The sequence below is a fragment of the Simochromis diagramma genome, unplaced genomic scaffold, assembly GCF_900408965.1.
Source record: "Simochromis diagramma unplaced genomic scaffold, fSimDia1.1 OVJJ01000302.1, whole genome shotgun sequence".
Lineage (NCBI taxonomy): Eukaryota > Metazoa > Chordata > Actinopteri > Cichliformes > Cichlidae > Simochromis > Simochromis diagramma.
Genome location: NW_024386792.1, coordinates 1,647,000 through 1,664,491, shown reverse-complemented (window position 1 = coordinate 1,664,491; position 17,492 = coordinate 1,647,000). Strand labels below are relative to the sequence as shown.

Below are 17,492 nucleotides of genomic sequence, written 5' to 3'. Positions count from 1 at the left end.
AGGCCTCTTCTTCCACTGGCATTCATGTGGCGATGTAAGAAGAGTCAGATTCACACGAGGCAAACACGTAAAAATGCATTGTTTATTAAACAACTGTCATATTCATAACCTTTATTTACATACATCAACATTATTATTGATTTAGTCCACTCTATTCTCACTTTTGTGGTGACTCAATGTTAGCAAAAATAACTCACTGTATTCTTCTAATAAAGAAATCAGTTTAGTCCCCACATTTTGAGAGTAAAATAAGAAACTAATGATGCAGTAACAACATAATACATCAAACACTGTTGGCCAGTAAAATCAAAGAACTGTGACAAAGCATGAAGCTGGAGTTCAGTGTTCAGGGAGGTTTTGCCAAGTAAAAGTTCATCTTCTTTATTGGCTTCTTGCCTTGAGCTCTTTTAACCAGCCATCCAGAGAGTGAAGGGAATCAGAATTGTGGGTAATGTAGTTAAAGGTGCCATACCAAAGTAAACAACAGAGATAATTCCAAGCAGCCCGGAAACGATAACAGTGCGCTGGTCCCTGATGATTGATTTTAGGACCTCACAGAACTGCGGAGGGAAGAAAACAGGATAAAAAAGTTATTTATCATTGTAACATTTCTTAAAAGTCTCGGCTTACTTTAGACATGGCCCCAGGCAATTCGGGATGTTTACCTGCTCTGTTTGCCGGCTCCTTGCTGCTCCGTACCTGCAGTACGTCACGAAGTGTTCACAGTTACTCCACAGTAAACTGTACGGAAAGGCTCCTATGAGTTTTTCAGCTCTCTTGGCGACGGTGTCGTCGGGCAGAGGTGGCGTCTTCATCATCTCATCAGCATGGTTCACGAGGATGCTGGCGCCATACGCGAAGTCCTCCAGCGTGTCTACGCGCACCGTGGCACACCTGTATATGCAGCCGAGGATGAGCCTCTCGTTTGTGATGACAGAGCTGATGAGCTTGTCGTTGCTCGTGAGCACGGGGAGGATGTCTGGAATCAGGTGGGCTACTTTGTTGTCGCCTAAATAGATGCCGAAGTGAGTGAAGAGGGATCTGGGAACCTCTAGCACGTCTCCCCTGCGAAGGGGTGGCGATGGAGTGCGTCGCTCAGCGCGCTCCCGCTGCCGGCTTCCTAACCAGCTGGACTCAAAGAGTTTGAACTTGAAAAGAAGGGAGACCTTCTCCACCAAGAATGTCAGCAGCTGCAGCATCGTGAACATATGCGGAGGAAGTACACCTTGAATGCGTGTGTGGAATGGCCTTTTTATCCTTCCTCGCACGAGGAGGAGAAAGACCGTCCAGAAAATCCCAAGGGCACGATTGGCCAGGAGTAACTTTGCGCACGTGCGCATTCCTCGTAGTTCGTCTCTTTAGCATCTTGCCTTTAGTTGTTTTCTGCGGTGCACAGATGCGCAATTGTTTTCCGCTAAACCGCTTTAATCTGTCTCACTGAGCGCAAAAAGAACTCGTGTGAAATATTAGTTCAACGAGGAACGGCAGAGTACGTCTGCGTTCAGACTGCAGATTTGAAATGTTAAACAAGATGACCTCATCATAATATGCATCAAAAGTTTTTGAATACACTGTAAGTTAAGGGAAGTCCGCTTTCACAGAGGCTGTATAAACTCTATAAACTCTATTCATAACAACTGTACTGCTCTGACAGCCACTTGTGCTCCAGCCTTTATTATGTTTAAAAGTGGAGGAGACAAACAAAAGCAAAGTTATAACTACAAAGGAAAATCTCTTTTTAAGTTATGTTTTTCTGTATTTTGCATCATGTCAGCAAAGCCTTTTTTTTTTATTTATTTGCTTAGTAAATGACAGATTTCTGGATATTCAGTATCAATACGTTTTTAAAAGCACAAGCTTAAGAAAAAGAACATTTGCATGAACAAAATCATTCAGTCACATACATGTGGCCAATTTAAAATCAACAGTTAACCTAATATCCATGTATTTGAACTGTGGGAGGAAGCTGTACTACGTGGAAAGAACCCATGCAGATGTGGGTTCAACCACATCTGCATGGGTTTCAAAGCCAGGGGCGTCTTGCTGTCAGGAGATGGTTCTAACCAGCTCACCACTTTGCTCCAACTGAGTTTGCTCCAACTGCTCCAACTGAGTTCGATGGTGTTAGATACCTGTACATAAAACAACTAGAATAATATAAAAGAGTATTTAAAGAAAATAAAGTTAAATGAAAACTTTGTTCTCATTGGAGCTTTTTTCTGTCAAGCTAATTATTGTCATGCAAACTATTTTTTTATTTGTGATTTCAAATTGGACAATTAAGCTGATTATCACCCAAACAGTCATTTCTGGGCCGTGGATTTTGTTGACCCACAATCCGTCCTTTTCCATCATCAATCCAGGATCAGTCTACCAAAATAAGTTGGATGGCCTACACTTTCCCAGAGGAACCATATGATGAGATTACCTTAATCCTTCAGACTTCACTTACCCAGAAAATACTTTGAGAAACACAACAGCTTGTTTCGTTTTGTGCTTGTCTTTGGATCATTTGTTGCACATTTGTCTGCTGACCTCGATTCTGCAAAATCCTTTCAGAAAAGGATAAAACGTTGCTGGTATTTGACTGTGTCTGTGAGAAAGCCGGTTTAATGAGGTGTGTGTTTGATTAATGACCATAAAAGCAATAAGCTATACAGCTCACTATAAAACTTGAGTTACACTCATAAATTATAAGCAAAGATGAGGATCAAAGTCTCATATCAATATTTGTGCTGGAGGTGTTCTAATTTAAGCTATGATTATGATTAATTAAGATTAATCACTTTAATTTCAGCGTAAATTAGTATTAGTAAGACATGTTTGTCTTTTATTATTAGTATTATTGGATAGATGAAGTCTAAAAATGCCAATATCTGCTTATGGGAAAACCTACAATAATAATAATAATAATAATGGATTGGATTTATATAGCACTTTTCAAGGCACCCAAAGCGCTTTACAATACCACTATTCATTCACTCTCACATTCACACACTGGTGGAGGCAGTGTAGGTATTGCATCTAGACCTAAAGGTAAAGTGATTCTCTGATTTATAATTCCGTGTCTAAAACAATATTTACAATGAGAGTTCATTAAAAACTCTAATTGTGATGAATGAAGGACCCAAGTAAAAAGCAATGAGTTGCAATCAGTTGAAAAACTGATATCAGTCTCTCACGGCAGCAATGGTTGTTAGCAGTAGCAAACAACGAGATATTTGGCTCTTAGCTGGGGGTTATTTCTCTGTGTAGCTGACATCTAATGTCGAAAAAACATCAACGGGCAACACGTAGCACGCACAGCTGTGAATTCACCTGTGGATGATAATGAAGAAGAAGCCACTTTCAGCTGCTCCCCACAGTGGGTGACTCCAAATTTTTGATTTTGTAGAGATTTGCACCAGAGGCTCTTTCTGACACAATCCCAAAAGGGATTTGTGTCTCCAGCTGGAACCAGCGATGTTTTGCTTGCCAAGTAAATGCTCTAGATGAAGTAATGTTTCATAAAAACTGCTTCGTGGTCCAGTTTTAAGGAAATCATGAGTAATGTTAGGCTATTCAGGACTTTGTGTCTGATGAGTGCGAGGGCCACAAACAGTGCACAGAACATTGTTATTGTTATGCATTCCACAAAGGTTCGATCTGATGTATTTCTTATTAACACATGAATGTGCATATACAGCAGACAAACACAGGTAGTTGCATTATTAACATAAAAAGTTTATTTCCACAAAAACACGCCAGCAGAACCAAATAAAGTCTGTGTGACTTACGCTGACTACAAATCTGCTACATTACATCCTGATATTAGAAGAATTACTGATGATGATAATGTACTTTTTACTCATTAGTTTGTGATATGTGGACAACAAAGTGTCAATGTCCCCGCATGTGTTACTGCAGATCACACCACCTTCAGCTGAGGCGACTTAACATGACCGCAGGTTGAACCCGAATGTGGCCAAACCGCAAACCTTTGCCCTCCATCCTGGGGAGATTTATGCCACAGTCAAACAGCTCCAGAATTATAGTTGTGACTGCTGAAGCATCCAAACAAGGCTCTTTAAATTTAATTCCTGGTCAGACGACCTGTGAACTATGCTGACTTTGTTTTTCAGCTTTGGTGCTTAAGTTGATTACTGACATAAGGACGTATTTTCCTAAGATGTGGGATGTGGATGTTTTCATTTTAAAGAAAACTGCATTTATTCTGCATAATATTCTTGTGACCTAGTTCCAGAGTATACACAGTCTTTATAAAGAAAACTAAAAACTTGCTTTTTTGGTTGCTTTGCATCCTGATAACGCGCGAACAGTGTAAGAATGTCAGTCGGGCATGAGCATGTGAACACATCGACAATGGCCCAAAACACATCTAAACATCCTGAACCCGGTGTTTAGAGAGCGTGCCTGTGTCTTCATGGCACTTAGAGAAAGAAAGAGGCACTTTCCATCTGGTGTCTCTAGAAAGTTCAGCAAAAGTTCAACACTGTTTAGGTTCATGGGCCTGGCAGTTCATTCTCAGGTCAGCGAGGCTTTATATCCATGTAGTCAAGGTAGTCAAGGTTTATCATTTAATGTCAACATGGGGCCCACAGATCAACCATTATTAAGCTATATTAAGTCACATGTATCTTTACTGTTTGTTCTGTTGTAATAACAAGAGGTGTGTTTGCTCACAGCACCTTGCAGAGATGGCCACAGAAAAAACTATTTTCAGCAGCTACACCTTTTTAAAACTACACACCATCTTTGGAAGGATCTGTTTACTTAGTTGTGTTTTTAAAAAAATTTAATGGCACAAGACTATTCAGTAAAATGAGGCACAGAAGAGAGTTTGAACTTTGACCCGGGGATGAAGCAATCCTTCAAGGAGCCAAATCCGGATTGGACGTAATGTCAGCTGCTGTTAAGACTAGTGTCTCCTTTATCTCTTTAAATTGAAAAAAACATATTAAAAATATGAATGTACAGAAATATTTTTTAAAAAATAATAAAGTATTTAAAGAAGTAAGACACACTTTGATTTAATTGTATGTCATTTCCTACAACATTATGCAGTTGCATTACAATATAAATGGCCTGTATTTGTATAGCACTTTTCTAGTCCCTAAGGACCCCAAAGCGCTTTACAGGCAAGCTACATTGTAGCCACAGCCACCCTGGGGCGCACAGACAGAGGCGAGGCTGCCGGACACTGGCGCCACCAGGCCCTCTGACCACCACCAGTAGGAAACGGGTGAAGTGTCTTGCCCAAGGACACAACGATCGAGACTGTCCAAGCCGGGCCTCGAACCGGCAACCTTCCGATTACAAGGCGAACTCCCAACTTTTGAGCCACAATCGCCCCAATAATGTTTGGTTTCTAAACTCTGGTCCTTGAAACTGCTTGTTTTAGGTTTTTAGGTGCTTCTCTGCCCCCACAGCACTTGATGTAAGTGATTTAATACCAACCTGATCATTTGACGTGTATGAGCAGGGATTACAGTCACGTTCCCAGAGCATTGTGTGATGGCATATATTATCTGATTTGTTGATTGATTTGTCAACAGGGAACCCCAAGGGTGAAATTCATGTGATAGAGTAGTATAAAGGCTAGTATAAAATTCCTCATGATGTATGCATGTATCAGTATGTGTATTTTTATGTAGCAAGAAGGCTCAGGGCTCAAATGCACTGGGTTCATTAACTCAGTTAGCTGTTATTTCCCAACACCATAATAAAGGTCAAAAGCCATCTGGGTCTGTGGACACTGTGGAGTAAATCTGACTATGTGTTCATGTATTGTCTTATGGGTATTAAACAACTAAGTACTATTGATAAATGCAATAAAAATGTAAGTTCCCTCAGAAACACAGTATTGTCTAAAAAATGTAATCTGCTAACACTCACCCTGCCATCCATCCATCCATCTTCATCCGCTTATCCGAGGTCGGGTCGCGGGGGTAGCAGCCTAAGCAAAGAGGTCCAGACCTCCCTCTCCCCAGCCACCTCCTCCAGCTTGTCCGGGGGAATACCAAGGCGTTCCCAGGCCAGCCGAGAGATATAATCTCTCCAGCGTGTCCTGGGTCTGCCCCGGGGCCTCCTCCCGGTGGGACATGCCTGGAACACCTCGCCCAGGAGGCGCCCAGGGGGCATCCTTGCCAGATGCCCGAACCACCTCAGCTGGCTCCTTTCGATGTGGAGCAGCAGCTGCTCTACTCTGAGCCCCTCCCGGATGGCCGAACTTCTCACCCTATCTCTAAGGGAGAGGCCAGCCACCCTTCGGAGGAAGCTCATTTCCGCCGCTTGTATCCGCGATCTCGTTCTTTCGGTCACTACTCCCACTCACCCTGCATGCAGATTAAATGCACATTGATGATGAGATTACTTCAGATGGCCTGAATGGGACTATATGTCCCTCTAAAATAAAGCAACTTTATAAAATGTTTTAAAATGGATTCATCCACAACAAAGCTGTTGTTAGTTACACTGATGTGTCCATGAAATTGAAATTAGCCACTGACAAAGAGTGCTGCAGTTACTCATTAATCATATCTGAGCTTTCTTTGACCACACGCCACAGTTTGAGGTTTTTCTTTGCTCTTTCACATTGGTCTGTATTTGCTTCAGTTTGGATCCAGCTCAGTCAACAATAACGCAGCAGCACATGTGCTCCTTATAAATTAAGCCTGTAACTTAGCTGCTTTGTTTTCCTAGAAAAGTAGATTTTTCCTGCAGAATTAAGGAAGAGGATCGTTAGTGTTCCCCTGCATACATACAGACTGCAAAGTCCACAGGGATTATTCCACTATGATTATTTCCAGTAGCATTTTGTTCACACTTTGTAACAGAAACTTGTTTTCATGAAACTTCAGTAAGGCAAAGCTTACTTTGGTGCACTTCAGTGCTGTCTAATGTAGCTTATTTTCAAAGATTTAGATAGTTCTGAAAATGGTGTTAGAGTTGTCTGTTCTCGCTCAACAACAACCAAAAAATAACCGTTTAAAAGTCAGTTCACTGCATCAGTTTGGTGGTGTGTTTGGTGTCCTGTGTATACAGTATGTGTCTTGTGGGGTCTATTGTGATTCCACAGCCACTAGTGGTTGGTTTTACATGCCCGTGCAGTCAACTTTCAAAATAAAAGTTTCAAAGTATCACAGCCTGCCCTGTTATTGTAAAACAGTTTATCTAGTAAACATATTTTAGCGACATTATAAGGCTTGGTGGATTCACTACAGAAAGGTTTTAAAGGCTTTACAAGTAGGCTGCCTGTTGTAGTTATGATGAAGGCCTTTCCTGATTTATACCATGACCATATCATCACATGTCAGAAACCACAGATAACTACTTTGCTAGGGTTGGGGGACTCTTGTTAGGATAGTAAAGAATAGTAATAATTTTAACCGGCTGACTGAGAATCAAAGTGATCATTAAATAAAATTACTGTTGTAGGGAGAAAAGTCTCATTCATGCAAGTGTAAATTAAGCAAGCCAGAATAATTTATTAATGTGTAATTTTGGTTATTGTCAGTATGGACACTTAACACTATCTTTTGTGTTGTTAATAATTGTAATTTTTAATCAGTCTAAAATATAAAATCCAGTTTTTGTTCACAGGAACATATTATGGCATTTTTACAAGGATTGCTTGTTGTTTGTTTTATCAAGCAAAGATTAAGAAAGGTAAATAAACTATGTTACAATCTGAACTCTTGGCTAGAACGAGCTCAATTACGCTGGTTTCCATATTCAATAATACTGTCAGGTCTTAAAGTGCAAGATGAGTCACAATTTCTTCAAACTTGCTGACAGCCTTACCATCACCAGAGTTTACAAAGACGTACAGTACATGGCGATCTCATACAAGTGTCCTTTACCACAGCTATGAGTTTCAGACTGCGTCAGCTCCTGGCAATGATGGCTGTTGGACATTTGAGTCACAGGATTTTCACAACAAAGTGAGTGGGATTGTTTACCTATGAACCCCTTATCAAAGTCTGGACTGAGGACCTTGTTCAGATAAATAACCAACAGAGTCGAGCTGCTCTTCATTCTCCAACGAGACGAAACCACAACTGGCGGCCAAAGAAACATGGCTCCATCACTTCTTACAACAGCAGGGGGACTTTTATTACTTTTCTCTTTCTCGTCAGCAGTAAGTCACTGAGCACTGTTGCACTTTTGCTGATGTAGTTTTATTGAGCATAAAAATTGTATTGATTGTTCCTTTTTTGTGCAGCAAATCCGAGGAGACAGCATACAAGAATGCAGGCTCAATGATGGCTTTGTAAGTGCGCAGCTTTAAGTCAAAGCTTTAAATGTTCTTTCGGGATGGATTATATTTCTATAAAAGCACACTATCATAAAGAGTTTTGTTTGTTTTGTTGACCTGCTCCATCTGTGTTTAGGGAAAATACTGTCCAACCACATGTGGAGTTGCTGATTACATGCAAACATATACAGAAACGGTGGACCGGGATTTGGACAACTTGCTAAGGCAACTGGAAACAATTGCCAATTTGACTCGAGGGGCTGAAGAAACAATTACCTACATGAAAGATACAGCTGTGGCACATCAAAAGAGCTCTGACCCAGGTAACGCAGTTATTTTGTGACATTTAATCATCTTAACACTTACATTGATGCGATCAGGTTGAGCAGCATATTGATGCGAAATCGAAAATACGGTCAAACCGGCTCATTTTTTCCATTTCAGACGTGCATTTCAAAAAGTCAACAAGTATCCTGGATGATGTTGTTCGGTTTCAGAAGACCATAACTGCTCAAGAACGGCAAATATTGTAAGTTACCTTACCAAAAGTTCAATTTATACTCTTATAACAGTTAGTTACTCCACTGCATTTGGTTACAATGCTCATTTGTTGATTGATTTTTTTTAAAATCAACAACATATAAATGATTCTTTTTTTTTTTTTTTAATATAATGTGTTGTTGCTGAATAAACATGAACTTCTGTCAGGTTCTCAATGTGCAAAACACAAAACTCTAAAGGAAGGTTGAAACTGAATCTCTATACATCAGCATCAGTGTCCACCTATTCCCACAGTTCAATGCACTCAGGAGACATTTGTTACCCACCCTATGTCCCTAAAAATCTTTGATCTTATACGTTATATTAGATCTTTGTATAAGTTCGCGTTCATACTCAGGATTCATCTCAGCTTTTTATCTATGTATAAAACCAAGGTACATGTCATAGACTGTAATCCTCCCTTCCAGTGAACTTCAGAACGTAATCTCCACCAATGACAGAAGAATGGCAGACTTGAAACAGCTCTCGAATCAGCTGCAGCAGAAATGCAATGAGCCCTGCAGAGACACAGTCGAGATCCAACCCACCACAGGAACAGGTAAAAAAAAAGAAGAAGAAACAGACCTCTAGGACCGTTTCACAACAAGTTTCTCAATCTTGTCTCATCCAAACAACATTTGTTCTCTTTCAGCGTTTAGTCACAGGCTAAATCAATATGCTGCTTCAGAGCAAAGCAAACATTTATCCTAGATGTAATGTCCTGTGACCTTTTCTAGTGGATGTGATTACACAATTATTTACCCAACTTAGAAAATATTCAGGTTTTTGTGTTTCATAATAGGCTGCTCATTTTTTAAAATATGTTTTTCTAATCAGACTGCCAGGACGTTGCAAACAAGGGCGCCACCACCAGCGGCCTTTACTATGTGAAGCCAATAAAATCAACAGAGCAGTTCCTGGTCTATTGTGAGATTGACAGCTTTGGACGTGGCTTCACAGTAATTCAAAGGGTACGTATCATCTGAGGCCATAATTATCTTGATCTTACACTAAGTGATTCCTGTGTATTTATTTTGGGATGGAAATGAATAATAAGAGTCAGACAAAAGTCACATACACGTGAAACCTAAGAGTAACCAAAAATCGAGGCTTTGGCTTTAAAAACAAGTCCTCTTCGGTGTCATTAGCATTTCTTTGGACCGTCCCTTTGACTTGAGAAATCACGACAGTGATTTAATAACAGAAATCATAAAATGAAACGTTTGTGATCTATTTTAATTAATCTCTAAATTTATGTAAAATTAAATATTCACTACAATTTTCATTAAGCCATGAAGGCATTAAATCATTAATGTTTTGTTAACTAAATGGAGAAACCACCCAATAAACTGATGAATCTGATCACGCCTTCCTGCCTACAGAGACGTGATGGCAGTCTGGACTTCCACAAGAACTGGGTCCAGTACAAGGAGGGCTTCGGTTATCTCTCACCAGATGACACCACAGAGTTCTGGTTAGGTAACGAGAAGATTCACGCGCTCACTACCAGCACCAGTTTCCCCACTGTGCTCAGGATAGAGCTTGTTGACTGGGACGGCAACAAAAGGTACACACACACGATAACAGATTATGTAAGAAAGGGACTTGTGGACAAGGCAAACATGACCGCTCTAGTAGGGAGGTTAGCTTAGAAGAAGAAAAGAGATGATTCAACAATTGTTACCAAAAACTAACTTTAGATCCACGATTCTCTGTGTGTTTCTCCAGGTATGCCGACTATAACATGTTCAGAGTGGGACCAGAGATCGACATGTACCGGATGACCTACGGTTTCTACTTTGGTGGAGATGCAGGAGATGCATTTGATGGTTTTGACTTTGGAGAGGACCCCAGCGACAAGTTCTACACAGCACACAATGGCATGCAGTTCAGCACCTTTGACAAGGACAACGACAAGTACGACGGCAACTGTGCTCAGCAGGATGGCTCTGGCTGGTGGATGAACAGATGTCATGCTGCACATTTGAATGGAAAATACTACCAGGGTAAAACCCTCCTGGCTAAGAGCAGCCATAGTTAGCATAAACAGAGACAAATGTACTAATTAATGTGAGGTCTAAACTGTTTGCATTATCTTTATGCAGGTGGCAGGTACACTGAAAAGGATGCTGGTGAATATGGCTTCGACAATGGCATCATTTGGGTCACGTGGCACAGCCGCTGGTACTCCCTGAAAGAGACCACCATGAAGCTCATTCCCCTCAGCCGCATCACAACAGGAGGACAGCAGGCTGGGGTCAAACAGTTTGGTGGACTTGGAGATGCTTAAAAAAAGGGACCAGGTTTTTGTTATGCTCTCACTAACAGCCCTGAAAACTCCTTAGACTAAATAAAATGCCTCCATGGAAACTTACTGACTTTTTGTTTTTCTGTAATGTCTCCAGAATATCTGAGTTCCTTTTTCCTCTTCACTGTTTTTCACATCTTTAAATAAAGCTCTTTGCTTCTCTAGAAATGGGTGGTCAATATTTATATGGATCAAGTTGTTGTCAGCTCAGATATACATTAATGTAAAGTCAGTTTGGCTAGCTGCTGAATTATAAAACCAACAAAAAATATGTTACAATGAAACAAAAATCTGTCTTAAGGTATAATGAACAGTCAGTTATATACATCTGTGTGTGAAGACATGCCCACCTTAAATACTTATGTTGTGTCCACTTTATTTGCTGTAATAAACCCCACAGACTGGTCAAACTGAATGCCACATCAAAGCCCTCTTACAGAACTTATTGCCAACTGAGTTTACTCTAAAAGCAACAAAACACGGAAACTAGGCCATGATTTTTTCTCTTTCATAAAATGAGCAGTTGTAAAATATCAGCATTGCCAGCGACCATCAAAGCACAACACCAAAAAGCTGGAAACAGTTCAGTACGAGTACATAAAGGGTTCTTCAGAGAATATCTTCATTACAGTAATGAAATGTAAGGTAGGAGTTTAATAAGCATGCCCCTTATTCCTTCAACCTTTTTATTATCGAAGAATTCAGTCAATTTGCTGTCAGCGTTAATGTCGTTAGAATAACATTAACGCCATAACCGCATTAACACGTCAAATCTCCATATTTGCCCCCTGCCCCCCTCCAGATCTCCATCTCCATCTTTGCCCCCCTGGACACAATCAACGAGTTAACGCCATTTTAATGAGATTAACGCTGACAGCACGAATATATGTATATATACATATATTGATACAGTTTTTCACAAATTAATTAGATCCCCACCCAATGCAAGGGAGGTTTATGCCATAGCTGTGTAAAAGCAAGTAAAAGTACTAAAAATACTGACTAGCAATTCTTTATTATTTTTTATGTGCAAGCTCTTTAAACATAATATTTTTAATGCCACAATATAGTTATTTTTGTTATTCATGAATTTTCACATTTACTGTTTTTCAAAAAGCAGAAAAAAATGCAGCTTTAAAAAATAGTTATTCATTTACTTAAATAATAAATACATTTACTAAAAGAATTATTCCATTAATTTGTGAGAAGTTCAGTGTGCCAGATCAAATTTGTCTATTAGAAATTGAATTTTAAAAAATAGCAACATAATTTTGTTATCATCATTAACAATATAATTTTGGTTTAAAACAATTTCTTGAGAGATTTACAAAGTATTTGTGTTTTCCTGTTTTTATGGCAGGTGGTCTAATGAATTAGTTACGTACTGTGTGATCTCAGCATGTTGCTAACTGAACAAACCGTGTTGTGTGCTTGTCTGACCTAAAGCCATTTGTCGTATTGTTGCAGAGTTATTGGAAAATCACTGCCGTGTTTCTTTTGAACCACACCAACACCATTTATTTATTTTGTATTGTACTGGTTGTTCTTGTCCAGACGCATCATCAGACTCACATCAATATCTCATGGAGTTCAAATTCCACCGGATCCTTTGTACATAATTATGCCAAATGACACATGAACTGCTATGAACACTGGCCAAAGACAGTCGGTGATATTTTTGTTCTGTTTTAGGGTTTTTTTTTAATTGTTTTTATTAGTTTTTTTAACTAATCTCACAATAATGTCAGTAAAATATTCATCTTAAACTAGATTGTTTGAATTTGCCATCCCACGGCACAGGCATCGCCCACACACAGCTAGGTTAAAGTTTAGACTGGATAACCTTTGATAGATGTTCTCTTCTGGGCAAACATAGTCAGGTACAAGAGGAGGGATAACCAAACTATGGCCCGTGACCCCACCAAAGTAACAAATAACATTCTCATTTTATAAAAAAAAAAAAAATTAAATTCAGACATTTCTGTGATGAATACTGTGTAAAAGTATAAATCATTTGGTGTTTTCTGCAGTAAGAGAGTCAGACTTATAATAATATGTATTGATATTTTGTATTTTACTCCTCGATTGAAATTATGTTCCCATGTAATGATTTTTTTGGTTATGTTTACATCGTAGTCGAATGCTGTAGTTTGTAGTCAACTTTTACTTTTGTTTGAGTTATTTCGAACAATTATCGAGGTAAATAAAGTATGTTACAAAAGAGACTCGGTTTTTAGTTGCAATCCAAATCTAACAATTTCATCATCTCCTCAATGCAAAAAATGAGTAATTGTTATTGGGAACTTGCTTTGTTGTCATTAAGTGTTAGGGGCTGGGTCTGTGACCCAGCGTTTTGAGTTTATTTTGTATTTTTGTCTTTCTTCTGTTAAATTGCATCAATGTTAAGTTCTCATGTTATTTGGTTCAGGGTTCATTTGTGAGTTTCTTGCCCTCTTAATGGGGTTGGGACCATCAGTTGTGTTGTGCAGAAGTCATGTTGGTACACAGCTGACAGCCCTATATGACAACTGTTAGACTTCATATTATGACAAGAAACAATCAGCTAAGTAAAGAGAAATGACAGTCCATCATTACTTTAAGAACTGAACTGAAGGTCAGTCAGTACAGAAAATTGCTAAAACAAATGTGTCCTCAAGTGAAGTCGCAAAAACCATCAAGAACTACGACGAAACTGGCTCACATGAGGACCTCCCCACAAAAGGAAGACCAAGAGTCCCCTCTACTGCTGAAGATAACAGCACCTCAGATTAGAGCCCAGATAAATGCCACAGTTTATTTTAGTTCCAGTAACAGACACATCTCTACATCAACTGTTCAGAGGACACTATGCGAATCAGGTCTTTATGGTCAAATAGCTGCTAAGAAACCACGACTAAGGAAAAGCAACAAACACAAGAGATTTGTTTGGGCCAAGAAACACAAGGACATTAGATGAGTGGAGATCTGCGCTTTGGTCTGATGAGTCCAAATCTGAGATCTTTGGTTCCACACGCTGTGTCTTTCCACGACGCAGAAAATGTGAACAGATGGTCTCTACATGCATGGTTCCCACTGTGAAGCATGGAGGAGGAGGTGTGATGGTGTGGGGGTGCTTTGCTGGTGACACTGTTGGGGATTTATTCAAAATTGAAGGCACACTGAACCAGTATGACTACCACAGCATCCTGCAGCAACATGCCATCCGTTTTATGTTTAGTTGGACTTCCAGGCTGTGTAAGGGCTGTTTGACCAAGAAGGGGAACAATGTCCTGGCCTCCACAATCACCTGACCTAAATCCCATCGAGATGGTTTGGGATGAGATGGAGGTGACGACCTCATGAAGCTCATCGAGAGAACACCAAGAGTGTGCAAAGCAGTAATCAAAGCAAAGGTTGTCTATGTTGAAGAATCTAAAACATAAAACATGTTTTACAACATACTTTTAGAATATTTCTGCTTATCTGAAAGTCTTTACACTGTTTACTCTTGTAGGATCTATTTCTCTTCTTACATCTTACATTTCCCTCTCCTGAATTTTTTCCTTCTTTTTGGCTATTATAAAAAAAATTATAAAAAAATTCTGCCCTCCTTGTAAGTGTCCCAGGAACCACATGGCCCGTCCATGTAAAGTTTATTTTCTTCCCACATCTTTGCAGATTTGAAAGTTAGCTGTAGCACTATAAACTAAAATCTTCTTGTCTGCCTGATATGTGTCAACCAGCAGGGGGCGGAAGTGAGTAAATGTTAGGAAGCACTAAAGTCTAGGGTTAAAGTGTGCCATTCCACTACCTTCAGTTATGCAAAATCATGCAAAATACCACACATTGCTGTCAGAATCAAAACTAAACAAAACCACATGAAAAGTGGTTGAAGTTATATCCTGATGATTTTAATGGATCTGCCTCTAAAAATATGCACTTGGAGAGTAATTTACCCATATTGTAATAATACAACACCACTGTTTCTCTACAGAAAAGGGAAGCTAATTGTCCTCCTGAGTTGCAGTAGCATAGGTCAATTGATCATAATGAACCTACTGGAGCACACAAGGCAAATTATTACGTGACTTACATCTAATGCCTTAATTTCTGCATGGTTTTTACTTGATTTTTTTATTTTGGTTTTCCTTACACTGCCAAGACAGAGCAAATAAGGGAGCCACTAAAAGTGGTCTTTACTATGTAAAACCATTAAAAGAAACAGAGCAATTCCTGACCCATTGTGAGACTGGAGCCTGTCCCAGGTGTAAAAACATTTGTTTTCTGATCGGCGATAATAATTTTTCATAAATTCCCTCTGTCGTCAGTTTTTGATGAAAAATCTATCAGAATTTAACAAATGGTTCTTGTCTCTGCTCATTTCTTAATGCCTGACCTGATGGCAGTCTGTACTTCCACAAGAACTGGGTCCAGTACAAGGAGGGCTTCGGTTATCTCTCACCACAGAGTTCTGGTTAAGCAATGAGAGGGTTTACCTGCTCACTACTAGCTCTAACTTCCAAGTTGTGCTCAGGATACAGCTTGTTGACTGAGAGGGCAACAAAAGGCACACACACACAAACTCACACACACGATAACAGATTATGTAAGACAGGAATTGTGGACAAGACAAACACGACCGCTCTAGTAGCGAGGTTAACTTATAAGAAGAAAAAAAATGACTCAACAGTTGTTACCAAAAACTAACTTTAGATCCACAATTCTGTGACAGAGACAAAAGTACTAATTAATGTGAGGTCTAAACTGTTTGCATTATCTTTATGCAGGTGGCAGGTACACTGAAAAGGATGCTGGTGAATATGGCTTCGACAATGGCATCATTTGGGTCACGTGGCACAACCGCTGGTACTCCCTGAAAGAAACCACCATGAAGCTCATTCCCCTCAGCCGCATCACAGCAGGAGGACAGCAGGCTGGAGTTAAACAGTTTGGTGGACTTGGAGATGCTTAAAAGAGAGACATTTTTAATGCTCTCACTAACAGCTCTGAAAACTCCTTAGATTAAATAAAATGCCTCCATAGAAAAGTTATAACTTTCTTCATTTTTTTTGTTGTTGTATTTTTCTGTTTGCAGAATACCTGAGTTCCTTTTTCCTCTTCAGTGGTTTTCAGATCTTTAAATAAACACTGTTCCTTGCTATATTCTCAATTCTAAAAAAACAACAAAAAACAATAGTGTGCAAATTTCATAACCTATAAGATTTTCACAGCAGAACATAGAAAACATATCAAATCTTGAAACTGACACATTGTATACCTTCAATGAAACACTAGCTTATTGTTGTGGGGGGTTTGTGTATCCCTGGAATCCCAGGGGATGTCAGGGCTCTGTGTGCGGGCAGGCGGAGGTGAGGATCCAAACGCAGGACTCGTGAAGCCAAGTTTCAACAGAAAACCACAGTTTTATTGCTGGCAATGAACAGAACAATGAACTAGAACCGGGAACACACAGGTAGACTCTGAAGGTACGACATGACACTGAGCAAGGGCAAACACAGGGCTAATATACACAAGGAAGTAATCAGGGAATGGAAAACAGGAGGGAGACACAGCTGGGAGAGATTGGGGCTAACGAGACAGGAGGAGCAAAGCTGGACACACTGACATAAGACACAATCCTTCAAAATAAAACAGGAAACAATACACACTAACCTAAGACACGGACTGGATAGAGGGAGACAGACTAGACACTGAACTAAACCTGCAATAAACATGAGAACACAAAACCTAAGAACTAATCCCTAAACAAGAATAACTGAAACATAGAATAGAATAGAATAGAATAGAATTGTGGTATGCGGAATAGAACCTGGTGGCCGGGCTTTAGTGCATGGGGCCTGGCCGAGCACAGCCCATATAAGGGACGTGGGCCCACCTTCCTGTAGGCCCACCACCCTCAGGATTTGCCGTTGGGGGTCAGGTGCAATGTGTGCTGGCTGCGCTCAGGGGCAGAGACCCTGGCAGACCGATCCCCGACAACCAAGACTATCAACTGGAACATGGAACATGACCTCTCTGGTGGGGAAGTAGCCTGAGCTAGTGCATAAGGTCGAGAGGTACTGGCTAGATATAATTGGGCTCACCTCAATGCACATCTTGGGCTCTAGAACTAGTTTCCTGGAGAGGGGGTGGAGTTTTCCAACATAGATGGCAGGATTTGGGTCAGGAAACAGGTCCTTACTGTCATTTGCATCTTTGCGCCAAACGACAGTTCAGAGTACCAGGTTTCTTTGATTCCCTGGGTGGGGTGCTTGAGGGTGCTCCACCTAGGGACTCTGTCATCTTACTGGGAAACTGTAACGCTCATGTGGGCAATAACAGTGAGACCTGGAGGGGTTTGATTGGGCCAGATCTGAATCCAAGTGGTGTTTTGTTACTAGACTTGTT

The 17,492-nt window shown here is 40.1% G+C and overlaps 2 protein-coding genes across 4 annotated transcripts; one reads left to right on the top strand and one right to left on the bottom strand.

Annotated features, from left to right (window-relative positions):
• Window positions 1–75: 75 nt before the first annotated feature.
• On the bottom strand, window positions 76–1,319 carry LOC120728691 (lecithin retinol acyltransferase-like). The gene is made up of 2 exons (XM_040023752.1): window positions 666–1,319; window positions 76–560 (listed from the first exon to the last, which is right to left on the bottom strand). Exons 1-2 carry the CDS (start codon window positions 1,206–1,208, stop codon window positions 408–410), a joined length of 696 nt encoding a protein of 231 aa, XP_039879686.1. The 5' UTR covers window positions 1,209–1,319; the 3' UTR covers window positions 76–407.
• Window positions 870–15,998, top strand: LOC120728688 (fibrinogen gamma chain-like). 3 transcript variants are annotated; one of them, XM_040023750.1, is made up of 10 exons: window positions 870–872; window positions 8,027–8,140; window positions 8,225–8,272; window positions 8,394–8,580; window positions 8,702–8,786; window positions 9,226–9,356; window positions 9,635–9,768; window positions 10,180–10,364; window positions 10,526–10,853; window positions 15,823–15,998. In XM_040023750.1, exons 2-9 carry the CDS (start codon window positions 8,078–8,080, stop codon window positions 10,836–10,838), a joined length of 1,146 nt encoding a protein of 381 aa, XP_039879684.1. In that variant the 5' UTR covers window positions 870–872; window positions 8,027–8,077; the 3' UTR covers window positions 10,839–10,853; window positions 15,823–15,998. The 3 variants fall into 3 exon arrangements, with proteins under 3 accessions (XP_039879684.1, XP_039879682.1, XP_039879683.1); XM_040023748.1 differs by lacking the exon at window positions 15,823–15,998 and adding an exon at window positions 10,903–11,265 and having other exon boundaries at window positions 10,526–10,803; XM_040023749.1 differs by lacking the exons at window positions 870–872; window positions 15,823–15,998 and adding an exon at window positions 10,903–11,265 and having other exon boundaries at window positions 8,008–8,140; window positions 10,526–10,803.
• The last annotated feature ends 1,494 nt before the right edge of the window (window positions 15,999–17,492 follow it).